General features: G+C 35.5%; 1 protein-coding gene across 7 annotated transcripts in view; it reads right to left on the reverse strand.

The window, feature by feature from the left end:
- TXNDC16 (thioredoxin domain containing 16) overlaps positions 1–14531 on the reverse strand; it is a 109417-nt gene that overhangs the window by 9496 nt on the left and 85390 nt on the right. For all 7 annotated transcript variants that reach the window (XM_047738158.1, XM_047738155.1, XM_047738156.1 and 4 more), the window contains 2 exons: positions 12929–13089; positions 9944–10134 (listed from right to left, as the gene is read on the reverse strand). In XM_047738158.1, coding sequence (XP_047594114.1) covers positions 9944–10134; positions 12929–13089 — 352 coding nt within the window. The remainder of the gene's footprint in view (positions 1–9943; positions 10135–12928; positions 13090–14531) is intronic.

Here is a 14531-nt window from a genome sequence, read left to right on the forward strand (position 1 = left end):
TGATTTGACATTCATATACATTATGAAATTATCACCATTATCTAGTTACTATCTGTTACCATACAAAAACAGAATATTAACTGTATTCCCTAGGATGTACTTTTCATCCCCATGACTTATAATTGAAATTTGTACCTCTTACTCCCCTTTATTTTGTCCATCCCTCCCACACTCCCCACCCCTCTGAAAACCTGTGTCTGTTTCTGTTTTGTTCATTTGTTTTGTTTTTTAGATTCCATGTATAAGTAATATCACATAGTATTTGTGTTCTGTCTTATTTCACTTGGCATGATACTCTCTACATCCATCTATGCTGTCACGAATGGCTAGATTTCATTCTTTTTTATGGCCGAGCAATACCCCATTGTTTAGTATAAATATCACACCTTCTTTTTCCATTCATCTATCAAAGGACACTTGTGTTGCATCCGTATCTTTGTTCTTGTAAATAATGCTACAGTAAACATAGGGGTGTGTGTATCTTTTCAAATTAGTGTTTTCAGTTTCTTTGTGTAAATACTCAGAAGTGGGATTACTAAATCACATGGTATTTCTATTTTTAATCTCTTGAGGAACTGCCATACTGTTTTTCACAGTAGCTATACCAATTTACATTCCCACCAACAGTCCACAAGGGTTCTCTTTTCTCTACATCCTTGCCAACAGTTATTATTTCTTGTGTTTTTGATATTAGCCATTCTGACTAGTATGAGGTGATACTTCATAGTGTTTTGATTTGCATTTCCCTGATGATAAGGGATGTTGAACATCTTTTTTTTTATTTTTTCATTTTTTTCAGTGTTCCAAAATTAATTGTTTATGCACCACACCCAGTGATCCATGCAATGTGTCTCTTGGCCATCTGTATTTCTTCTTTGGAAAAATGTCTACTTAGGTCCTTTGCCCAGTTTTAAACGGGACTATTTGTTTTCTTGATGTTGAGGTATATATGTTCTTTATACATTTTAGATATTAGCCCCTTATTGGATATATCATTTGCATATATCTTCCCCATTAAGTAGGTTGTCTTTTCATTTTGTTGATGGTTTCCTTGTTGATGGTTGATGTGCAAAAGCTTTTTAGGTTGATAGAGTCCCAACTGTGTATTTACTTTTGTTTCCCTTAACTCGGGACCATTCAGAAAAATATTGCTAAGGCTGATCTCCAAGAGTTTATTGCCCATGTTCTAAGAGTTTTATAATTTCGGTTCTTACCTTTAGGACTCTAATCCATTTTGAATTTGTTTTTGTGTATGGTATAAGAAAGTGATGCAGTTTCACTCTTTTCCATGTAGCAGTCCAGTTTTCCCAACACCATTTATTAAAGAAACTGTCTTTTCCCACTGTATATTCTGGCCTCATTTGCTATAGATTAATTAACCTTATAAGTGTGGGTTTATTTGTAGGCCCTCTCTTTAGTTCCATTGATCCATGTGTCTATTTTTGTACCGGTACCATTCCGTTTTGATTAATATAGCTTTGTAATACTGTTGAAAAACTAGGATTGTGATACCTCCAGCTTTGTTATTCTTTCTCAAGATTGCTTTGGCAGTCTTTTGTTATTTCATACAAATTTTAGGATTATTTGTTCTAGTTCTGTGAAGATATCCTTGGTATTCTAATAAGGACTGCATTGAATCTGTAGATTTCTTTCAGTAGCATGGACATATTAATAATATTAATTCTTCTAATTCATGAGCATGGAATATCTTTTCATTTGTTGTCTTCAGAGTACAGGTCTTTTACCTCCTTGGTTAAATATTTTCCTAGGTATTTTATTCTTTTTGATACAGATGTAACTGAATTGTTTGCTTAATTCCTCTTTCCACTAGTTCATAATTAGTGTATAGACACACAACAGATTTCTGAATATTAACTTTGCATCATGCAACTTTACTGAATTCATTTATCAGTTCTAATAGTTTTTTGGTTCTAATAGTTTTTTAGTGGAATTTTTAGAATTTTGTATATATAGTATCAGGTCATCTGCAAATTGTGACAGTTTTACTTCTTATTAATTTAGATACCTTTTATTTCTTTTTCTTGTCTGATTGCTATGTCTAGGATTTCCACTACTATGCTGAATAGAAGTGAGAGTAGACATCTTTGTCTTTTTCCTCATCTTAAAGGAAAAGCTTTCAATTTTTCTTCATTGAGCATGATGCTAGCTGTGGGTTTGTTGTTTATGGCCTTTATTATATTGAGGTATACCCCTTTATACTTATTTTCTTGAGCGTTATTATGAATGGATGTTGAATTTTGTCAAATGCTTTTTCTGCATTGAGATGATTATATAATTTTTATCTTTAATTTTGTTAATGTGTAACATGATGATTGATTTGCAGATACTGAACCATTTTTGCATCCCTGAGATATTTTCCACTTAATCACGCTAAATGACCTTTTCAACATATTTTTTAATTTACTAATACTTTGTTATAAATTTTTGCATCTAGGGGCACCTGGGTGACATAGTCAGTTAAATATTCAACTCTTGGTTTCAGCTCAGGTTATAATCTCAGGGTCTTGAGATCAAGCCACACACCTGGCTCCATGCTCAGCACAGAGTCTGCTTAAGACTCTCTCTTCTTGGGACGCCTGGGTGGCTCAGTTGGTTAAGCAGCTGCCTTCAGCTCAGGTCATGATCCCAGTGTCCTGGGATCGAGTCCCATATCGGGCTCCTTGCTCGGCAGGGAACCTGCTTCTCCCTCTGTCTGCCTGCCTCTCTGCCTACTTGTGATCTCTCTCTCTCTGACAAATAAATAAATAAAATCTTTAAAAAAAAAAAAAAAAGACTCTCTCTTCTACTCCCTCTGCCCCATCCCCCAATGCTCTTTCTCTAATATAAAAATAAATCTGAAAAAAAAAAAACAATCTTTGCATCTATGTTCATCAGGGATAGTGGTCTGTAATTTCTTCTTCTCCTTCCTCCCTCCTCTTCCTCCTCTCTTCCTCCTCCTCCTCCCTTCCTTCCCTTCCCCACCTTCTTCTTTGGTAGTATCTTTGCCTGGTTTGGGTATCAGGGTAATGATGGCCTTGTAGAATAAATGTGGAAGAATTCTTTCCTCTTGTACTTTTTGGAATAGTTTGAAAAGGATACGTATTAATTCTTCTTTAAATGTTTGGTAGAGGGGCACTGGGTACCTCAGTGGGTTAAGCCTCTGCCTTCAGCTCAGGTCATGATCTCAGGGTCCTGGGATCGAGCCCTGCATCAGGCTCTCTGCTCAGTGGGGAGCCTGTTTCCCCATCTCTCTCTGTCTGCCTCTCTGCCTACTTGTGATCTATCTCTCTGTCAAATTTAAATAAATAAAATCTTTAAAAAAATTTTTTTAATAAATAAATAAATAAATAAATAAATGTTTGGTAGAACAGAATTCACCTGTGAAGCCTTCTGGTCTAGGACTTTTGCTTGTTGGAAGTTTTTTGATTATTGATTCATTTTTGGTAGGAGTAATTGGTTTATTCACATTTTCTATTTTTTCCTGATAGTTTTGGAAGTTTGGAAATTTCTAGGAATGTATCCATTTCTTCTAGGTTGTGCAATTTTTTATCATATAATTTTTCATGGTAGTCTCTTACAATCCTTTGTATTTCTGTGATGTTGGTTATAACTTCCCTTTCACTTCTGAGTATATTTGAGTCCTCTTTCCTGATTGAGTCTGGATAAAGGTCTATCAATTTTGTTTGTCTTTTTAAAGAACCAAATCTTAGTTTCATTGATCTTTTCTCTTTTTTTAGTTTCCAATCATTTATTTCCATTCTAATCTTTATTATGTCCTTCCTTCTACAACTCTGGGCTTTGTTCTTTTTCTAGTTCTCTTAAGTATAAGGTTGGATTGTTTGAGATTTTTCTTGTTTCTTGATGGAGGCCTACATTGCTATAGCCTGCCCTCTTAGAAATGTTTTTGCAGCCTGCCTCCCAAGGATTTTGAACTTATGTGCTTCCATTTTCATTTGACTGTAGGTATTTTTTTTTATCTCCTCTTTGATTTGTTTACCCATTGGTTGTTTAATGACATGCTGTTTAACCTCATTGTGTTTATGGGTTTTTTTCTCCAGCCTTTTTCTTCTTCTAATTAATTTCTAGTCCCATACCATTGTGGTGGGGGAAAAATGCATGATATGATTTCAGTCTCTTTGAATTTATTGAGACTTGTTTTGTGGCCTAACCTGTGATCTACCCCAGAGAATGTTTCATGTGTACTTGTAAAGAATGTGTACTCTGCTGTTTTTGGATGAAATGTTCTATATAATGTTAAGTCCATTTGATCTAGTATGTCATTCAAAGCCACTATTTTCCCTATGTTCAGTTTGGGTGTTCTCTATCCATTGACATAACTGGGGTGTTAAAGTCCCCTATCAGTATTGTATTACTGTCAATTTCTCCCTTTATGTCTTTTTTTTTTTTAAGATTTTATTTATATGAGGGAGGGAAAAAGTGAGAGACAGAACACAAGTGGAGAGGGAGGGGGAGGGGCAGAGGGAGAAGCAGACCCTCCCACTGAGCAGGGAGCTGGACACAGGGCTCGATCCCAGAACTCCAGGATCATGACCTGAGCCAAAGGCAGATACTTAACCAACTGAGCCACCCAGGTGCCCCTCCCTTTATGTCTGTTAATATTTGCTTTATATAATTAGGTGCTCCTATACTGGGTGCCTAGATATTTACAACTGTTTTATCTTCTTGTTGGATTGATCCCTTTATTATTGTTATGCCCTTCACTGTCCCTCATTATAGTCTGTTTTAATATTTATATTGACATAAATATTATTCACCCAGCTTTCATTTCCATTTGCATGAAATATCTTTTCTCATCCTTTCACTTTCAGTCTATGTGTATCTTTAAGTCTGAAGTGAGTTTCTTGTAGGAAGCACTAATTGGGTCTTGTTTTTTCATCTATTTAGTCACTCTGTGTCTTTTGATTGGAGCATTTAGCCCACTTAAAGTAATTATTGAGGGGTGCCTAGCTGACTCAATCAGTAGAGCATGCAACTCTTGATCCTGGGGTTGTGAGTTTGAGCCCCATGTTGGATGTGGAAATCACTTAAAAATAAAATCTTTAGGGACACCTGAGTGGCTCCATTAGTTAAGTAACTGCTTTAGACTCAAGTCATGATCCCAGGGTCCTGGAATCGAGTCCTACATTGGGCTCCTTGCTCGGTGGGGAGCCAGTTTCTCCCTCTGCCTGCCTTGTGTTCTCTCTCTCTGACAAATAAATAAATAAAATCTTTAAAAATAATAAGGTAAAAAAAATAAGGTAATTATTGACAAGTGTGTACTTATTGCAATTTTATTAATGGTTTTCTGGCTGCTTTTGTAGTTCTCTGTTCCTTCTCTTGTCCTCTTCCCTTGTGATTTGATGACTTTCTTTAACGTTATGTTTGGATTCCTTTCTCTTTATTTTTTGAGTATCTATTATAGAGTTTTGGTTTGTGGTTACCATGAGGTTCACATATAACACACTACATATATAGCAGTCCATTTTAAGTTTATGGTCACTTAAGTTTCAAAACATTCTAAAAGCACTACATTTTTACTATTTCCCCCACACCCCAGCTTTATGTTTCTGGTGTCATATTTTACATCTTTTTATTCTGTGTGTCAATTATTTTAGAGATGACTGATGTTACATTTGTCTTTTAATATTCATGCTAGTTATAAGCGACTGATCCACTATCTTTGTTTGCTTTTAACAGTAAGTTTTTTCTTTCATAATTTTCTTCTGGTTATGGCCTTTTCTTTTACACTTAAATAATTTTCCTTAACATTTCTTGCAAGGCTGGCTTACTGATGATGAGCTCCTTTAACTTTTGTTTGTCTGGAAAAGTCTTTCTCTCTCCTTCAATTATCACACCATAACTACAAAATGACAACACCTCATTTGAGTCTATAAAATAGCAATGAGATAGAGAAGTGAACACAGAGTGTTTGAAGAGTTCAAAACCTACAACTGAAAGGATCCCTATACCATGTGACCAGAATGAGTGAGTCAGAGATGAGTGATAACACAGAAAGACCTTCTTCCAGATTATAACTTAAACAATATGGTTACTTAATTTTTCACATTTCCTGGGAAAATATTAAAATTAAAACCTAATAATGCCATCTAAGACCACCCAGAATAGCCAGAATCATCTTGGAAATAAAGAACAAAGTTGGAGGATCAAATTTCCCAATTTAAAACCAACTATAAAGCCATAGCAAGACAGTGTGGTACTGGCATAAGGACAGATACAAAAATATGTACAGGAATGTTCACAGCAGCACTATTCATAATAGCCAAAAAGTGGTGAAACCCAAATGTCCAACTGGTGACTAAATAAATATGGTATACCGATACAATGAAATATTCATCCATAAAAAGGAATGAACTATTGATTCATGTTAATAACATCAATGATCCTTGAAAACTTATACTAAGGGAAAAAGCCAGATCCAAAGGCCACATATTCTATGATTCCATTTATATAAATTGTCCAGAAGAGGCAAATACAGAGACAGAATATTGCCAGGGAGTGGAGGGAAGGAGAAGACAGAGTGACTGCTAATGGGTAGGGGGTTTCTTTTTTGGGGTGATGAAATGTTCTGGAATTCAATAGTGATAATGGTTGCATGACCTTGTAAATATACTAAAACTACTGAGTTGTACACTTTAAAAGGATGAACTTTATGGTATGTGAGTTATATTTGACTATAAAAACATCACCCATAGGCAAGTTAAACATAATTAAAACTGCCTAACTTAACAGAAATGAAGCAGACCACCTAGGAAGAACAGGTGTGCTGCAATGACTGACAATTAAATTAGGTATCTGATTAAATATACACAAATATACATAATGGTAGATTCACACTGTGCCAGCTGGCTGAGAAACAATATAACAGTGAGTTGGAATTTGTACACAAGAAATGTATGTGTATACATATACATACATATTTATATACACACATCCCCTATTTCAGGACTCCATCATAGAACAATGTCAAAATATAATATAGTTCAACTGATATCCAATAACAAAATCTTTGGGTAGTACCTTAGGAGGTTTTTCATTACATCAAATTTCATACCATTTCCTCAATAGACTAATGATCTAGTCCATTACATCTTATTTAAATTATAGCAACAGGCCCGTTAACCACAATTGTACATAAATCAACATATACATCTATACCACAGATAAATTCATATATGTTTTAGAAAAGTAGAGACTATCACATATCATAAGGCAGCATCATAAACTGACCAAGATCTATTTTCTTATGGTTCAAAATTCTGGCTCTGAGTAAGAGATACAGGTTGGAATCAAAAGTTCCTCATTTGGGCACATACCTCAATATTATCAAAGCCATCTATGAAAAACCCACTGCAAATATCATTCTCAATGGAGAAAAACTGAAAGCTTTTCTGCTAAGGTCAGGAACACGGCAGGGATATCCATTATCACCACTGCTATTCAACATAGTACTAGAAGTCCTAGCCTCAGCAATCAGACAACAAAAGGAAATTAAAGGCATCCAAATTGGCAAAGAAGAAGTCAAACTATCACTCTTTGCAGATAATATGATACTATATGTGGAAAACCCAAAAGACTCCACTCCAAAACTGCTAGAACTTATATAGGAATTCAGTAAAGTGTCAGGATATAAAATCAATGCACAGAAATCAGTTGCATTCCTCTACACCAACAACAAGACAGAAGAAAGAGAAACTAAGGAATCAATCCACTTACAATTGCACCCAAAACTATAAGATACCTAGGAATAAACCTAACCAAAGAGGCTAAGAATCTATACTCAGAAAACTATAAAGTACTCATGAAAGAAATTGAGGAGGACACAAAGAAATGGAAAAATGTTCCATGCTCCTGGATTGGAAGAATAAATATTGTGAAAATGTCTATGCTACCTAAAGCAATCTACACATTTAATGCAATTCCTATCAAAGTACCATCCATTTTTTTCAAAGAAATGGAACAAATAATCCTAAAATTTATATGGAACCAGAAAAGACCTCGAATAGCTAAAGGAATATTGAAAAAGAAAGCCAAAGTCGGTGGCATCACAATTCCGGACTTCAAGCTCTATTACAAAGCTGTCATCATCAAGACAGCATGGTACTGGCACAAAAACAGACACATAGATCAATGGAACAGAATAGAGAGCCCAGAAATGGACCCTCAACTCTATGGTCAACTCATCTTCGACAAAGCAGGAAAGAATGTCCACTGGAAAAAAGACAGCCTCTTCAATAAATGGTGTTGGGAAAATTGGACAGCCACATGCAGAAAAATGAAACTGGATCATTTCCTTACACCACACACGAAAATAGACTCAAAATGGATGAAGGATCTCAATGTGAGAAAGGAATCCATCAAAATCCTCGAGGAGAACACAGGCAGCAACCTCTTCGACCTCAGCCACAGCAACATCTTCCTAGGAACATCGCCAAAGGCAAGGGAAGCAAGGGCAAAAATGAACTATTGGGATTTTATCAAGATCAAAAGCTTTTGCACAGCAAAAGAAACAGTTAACAAAACCAAAAGACAACTGACAGAATGGGAGAAGATATTTGCAAATGACATATCAGATAAAGGGCTAGTATCCAAAATCTATAAAGAACTTAGCAAACTCAACACCCAAAGAACAAATAATCCAATCAAGAAATGGGCAGAAGACATGAACAGACATTTCTGCAAAGAAGACATCCAGATGGCCAACAGACACATGAAAAAGTGCCCCAGATCACTCGGCATCAGGGAAATACAAATCAAAACCACAATGAGATATCATCTCACACCAGTCAGAATGGCTAAAATGAACAAGTCAGGAAATGACAGATGCTGGCGAGGATGCGGAGAAAGGGGAACCCTCCTACACTGTTGGTGGGAATGCAAGCTGGTGCAACCACTCTGGAAAACAGCATGGAGGTTCCTCAAAATGTTGAAAATAGAACTACCCTATGGCCTAGCAATTGCACTACTGGGTATTTACCCTAAAGATACAAACGTAGTGATCCGAAGTGGTACATGCACCCGAATGTTTATAGCAACAATGTCTACAATAGCCAAACTATGGAAAGAACCTAGATGTCCATCAACAGATGAATGGATAAAGAAGATGTGGTATATATACACAATGGAATACTATGCAGCCATCAAAAGAAATGAAATCTTGCCATTTGCGACAACGTGGATGGAACTAGAGGGTATCATGCTTAGTGAAATAAGTCAATCAGAGTAAGACAACTATCATATGATCTCCCTGATATGAGGAAGTGGAGATGCAACATGGGGGGGTGAAGGGGGTAGGAGAAGAATAAATGAAACAAGGTGGGATCGGGAGGGAGACAAACCACGAGATTCTTAATCTCACAAAACAAACTGAGGGTTGCTGGGGGGAGGGAGGTTGGGTGAAGGGGGGTGGGGTTATGGCCATTGGGGAGGGTATGTGCTATGGTGAGTGCTGTGAAGTGTGTAAACCTGGCGATTCACAGACCTGTACCCCTGGGGATAAAAATATATGTTTATAAAAAATAAAAAAAAATAAATTTTAAAAAGTTCCTCATTTACTGTTTAATTATTTAACTTTGAAATAGTTACCTAAGTCTTCTACAGGTAGCAATACTTCCTATGACTCTTAGGAGAATTAAATGAGTTAACACATGTGAATCACTTAGCATTGTGCTAGACACCTGTTCAGTATTCAGTAAACGTTTGTTATTACTATCATTAAATTTAATAAAATGGAATGGAATGGAACTCATTTTCTGGGGGTAATAAATACCACAAAGAAGACTGCTCCATGGATAATGCTATAACATATTAATATTTAAGATACTTACAAACATTACAATTCAACTCATTCTAGCATATATTAGCTATAATTCAAGTCTAAAAATCTATGAAAACAGAGAACTGTGTATTAAAACGGAAAACTTACTTATATGACTCTCAAGTCCTGCTTCTAGTTTCTTCAGCCACAATAAAAGGTTTTGTTCTGTGATAGCCTGGTCTGATGGAAATGCAAATACTTGGCCACCTGAGTGCAGATTGACCACAACCAGAAGAGGAAGGGGAGGCAGAGCGTCAAAATATGCCTGTAAGATTCCTCGTCCTGCAGGAGTATTCTTTCTGCAAAAGAGAGCAATTGAATCCATTAGTATTTCTTTCTATAACAAAATTATGAAAACAACAGGCTGTAAAACATTAAACTTTAAATATAGTATCATATCATTAAGTTTATTTTATAAAAAGATATTCTAAAATCCCAGAGGTCTATAACTATGTTATCAGTAATCAGATTCAGTTAGAAACTCAGAAATGGGGGCACCTGGGTGGCTCAGTGGGTTAAAGCCTCTACCTTCAGCTCAGGTCATGATCCCAGGATCCTGGGATCGAGCCCTACATCGGGCTCTCTGCTCAGCAGAGAGCCTGCTTCCTCCTCTCTCTCTCTGCCTGCCTCTCTGCCTACTTGTGATCTCTGTCTGTCAAATAAATAAATAAAATCTTTAAAAAAAAAAAACAACTCAGAAATGAGTTTCTTTTAACATGGGCATTGTGTTTCTCTTAGGAGAAAAAAAACAAAGGTAGTCAGTGACTATTTTCATGAAAACCAGTCATAGGTCAAAGATTTGCCAATTGGGGTTCCTCCCAAAGGATCAATCAATAGGTTCCTCCCAAAGTTGAGCCAAGTATCAGATCACTTATCAACTTAAAAATTAAATGGTTACAAACTATAAAATAGTAAGATATTTATAATAAATACTTCTCCAAATAAAGTTGTTTTTCCTCAGGAATAAAGGGGTTAATTTCAAATTTAAAACATTTTTTTAAAAGTTCTGTCCATACACAAAAACCACAACTTTTAAGATACCTAGGTTTCCTAAAACAGCACATTCCAAATCATGGAAAATATTGTTTTACTTTGAGATATCTACAAAGCCCTGGGAAATTTTTGTCTTAAGCAGTATGTTGTACTGTTGGTGATCTCTTCACAGGAAAAAAAAATGTACATTGCCCCATTCTTGTGATAAATGTCTTTTCATTTGATGAATCTGAACAACAAACAGTGTGTATTATGTGAACTGTGTTCACAGACATTAAATGGAACACAAGCCATACATCTAGAAAACATAACAGAAAATATTGCTGGCAAATGCACTGAAAATTATCTGTAACATATTAGGTTGCATTTTAAAGATATAAAAGTACAGAAAAAGGAACTAAAGAAAAATGCCAAAATATCACAATGTTTATTTTTCTGTATTTGCTTCAGTGGACATCAATTACTTTTAAAATCAGAAAAAATACTGCTTTTTAAAATTTGTAGGACACAAAAAGGAAACATAAGTAAAAATAAATTAAGTGGACCACATCAAATTAAAAAGCTTCTGCATAGCAAAGGAAACCATCAACTAAATGAAAAGGCGACCTTTGGAATGAGAGAAAATATTTGCAAATCATCTATCTGATAAGGGGTTTATATCTAAAATAACTAAGGAACTCGTGTAACACCAAAGAACAAAATCCAATTAAAAAATGGGCAGAGGATCTAAATAGACATTTTCCCAAAGAAGACATACAGATGGCCATTGTCTGTATGTCTGAAAAGATGCTCAACATCACTAATTAGGGAAATTAGGGAATGCAAACCAAAACCACAATGAGATACCACCTCAACCCTGTTAAAATGGCTAGTATCAAAAAAACAAAAGATAACAAGTGCAAAGAAAAGGTAACCCTTGTACACTGTTGGTGAGAACGTAAATTGGTACAGCCACTATGGAAAACAGCAAGGTGGTTCCTCAAAAAACTGAAATAGAACTACCATCTGAGCAATCCTACTTCTGGGTATTTATCCAAAGAAGATGAAAACAAGATAGTGAAGAAATACATGCACTCCCATGTTTATTGCAGCATTATTTGTAACAGTCAAGATAGGGAAACAACCTAAGTGTCTGTCAAAAGATGAATGAAGAAGATGTGGTACAGATACAACAGAATATTAATCAGTCATGAGAAAGAAGAAAATCCTGCTATTTCCTACAACATGGATGGACTCTGAGGACATTATGCCAAGTGAAACAAGTCAGAGAGAGAAAGACAAATACTGCATGGAATCACTTACGTAAAAAATTAGAAAGTCAAACTCACAGAACCAGAGTAGAAAAGTGGTTGCCCGGAACTCAGGGTTGGGGGAAATAGGAAGAGGTTGGGAAAAGGAAACAAACTTTCAGCTGTAACATGAATAAGTAAGTTCTGAAGATCTACTGTATATAACATGGTGACTATAGTTGTGAACACTATATAACTGAAAATTGCTGAGAACTTAAATGTTCTTACTCCCTCCCTCACCATATATATATAATGCAAGGTAATTAATATGTTAATTTACATGGAGGAATCCTTCCACAGTGTATACGTGTATCAAATCACCATGATGTACACTTTAAATATCTTACAATATTGTCAAGTATACCTATATACACCTGCAAAAAATAACATTCAACAAAATAAAAAATTTATTGTAAAACAATTTAATCCAAAATAAGGTCATCTTAGACCATATGAGGAAGTTTAGTTACTAAAATATCATAACTCATACACTGGTCCCATTATATTAACTCCAAAGATAGAATTAGAGAGTTTCATTTCCTAAAGAAAATGTATGTGGCGCCTGGAGGGTTCAGTCAGTTAAGTGTCTGCCTTTGGCTCAGGTCATGATCCCAGGGTCCTAGGACCGAGTTCCCCATCAGGCTCCTCGCTCAGCGGAGAGCCCGCTTCTCCCTCTCCCACTCCCTCTGCTTGTGTTCCCTCTCTCGCTGTCTCTATGTCTCTGTCAAATAAATAAATAAAAATCTTTTTAAAAAATGTAATCATTATAGTTTCTTACCTTTTACATATTAAAAAATAAGAATATACTTACAGATTTAACCAGCAGGGGGTAAGTGAATCCAAGTGTTTATCTTTTGCCAGTGTCAATACTGCTTTTTTATACTGAGGATTTATGCTGCCCTCACTGAATAAAATAAGTAATGGTTTCTGAAGTCTTAAATAAATGGGAAGATTTTCCACAGTGATCTCTGGCTGTTGAAAAAAAAAGAAAGAAAAAACATGTAGAATGATGAGACATAAAATAGAAAATAACATCCAAATCACTCATGCAATTTTAGTTTGTAAAATGGAATTCAAACATATTTTAAGTGGAGATTTTGCTATACTGACTTGACTAGTGATAAGAGCTTTTCATTTAAGCTCACTTTATCTTAATGAGTTATTTCCAAAATAAAGCTAACTTGAAGATAAGAGTTCCCTGTTTTACAAGGATGGAACACTTCTAATGATTTCTTATGCTAAAATCTGGACCAGATCAGACGGCAAACATATGACAAACAAAACTCTCATTGTATCTAACATACAATTTTTAAGGGGAAAAAAATGCTGAGTTTTTTTTCAGAATATTATAGATATTTTTAAAAAAACAGTATGTAAATCTTCATTTCTTGGTGGATATACCCCTTAATATAAAAAGAAAATCATAGATACACATGGAATTTTTTTTTAAGTTTGGGAAAATATTTCTTCCATTTACTTTTTTTTTTTTTAAGATTTTTATTTATTTATTTGATAGAGATTACAAGTAGGCAGAGAGACAGGCAGAGAGAGAGGAAGAAGCAGGCTCGCCGCTGAGCAGAGAGCCCGATGCAGGGCTCGATCCCAGGACTCTGGGATCATGACCTGAGCTGAAGGCGGAGGCTATAACCCACTGAGCCACCCAGGCACCCCAATTTAAATTTCGTCAAGGAGGTTATGGTTGATTCCAATTTTCTTCTCTTAACAGTTCTCTGTATTATCTGGAAGAAAGAAGGCAAAGGCTTATAATAATTCCAAAAATATTACACTATGTATATGGCTAAGGAAATATTCATTTAATAACAGGTCATTAAATACAAAAATGTCACCTTAATAATTTGGAAACCTACATCCTGAAAATATTAATGATTTGATTAATTATATCCTGTAACTTTAATGGGAAGAAGGGAGGAAACAGAACCAAGATCACAAAAAGATTTAATAAAGACTACAGCTATTAATCTGAGCCTAAAATATAATGTTATTTAGATCATCATGGCAAAAAAACATGACAGGAGGATATTCATTATTTATCGCTGATAGTAATGCTTCTTATGTCACTTTAGAAATGCAGAAAAGTAGGGCGCCTGGGTGGCTCAGTGGGTTAAGCCTCTGCCTTCGGCTCAGGTCATGATCTTGGGGTCCTGGGATTGAGTTCTGCATCGGGCTCTCTGCTCGGCAGGAAGCCTGTTTCCTCCTCTCTCTCTGCCTGCCTCTCTGCCTACTTGTGTGTGATCTCTCTCTGTCAAATAAATAAATCTTTGAAAAATTAAAAAAAAAAGAAATGCAGAAAAGTATATATTTACAATATTCCAGCTATGTTTAATATAAATACAAAAACAACGGAAACTGAGAAATGTAGGTTACAACTGTTCTGCCCTTGAATTCACTATTTT

The sequence above is a fragment of the Lutra lutra genome, chromosome 7, assembly GCF_902655055.1.
Source record: "Lutra lutra chromosome 7, mLutLut1.2, whole genome shotgun sequence".
Taxonomy (NCBI): Eukaryota; Metazoa; Chordata; class Mammalia; order Carnivora; family Mustelidae; genus Lutra; species Lutra lutra.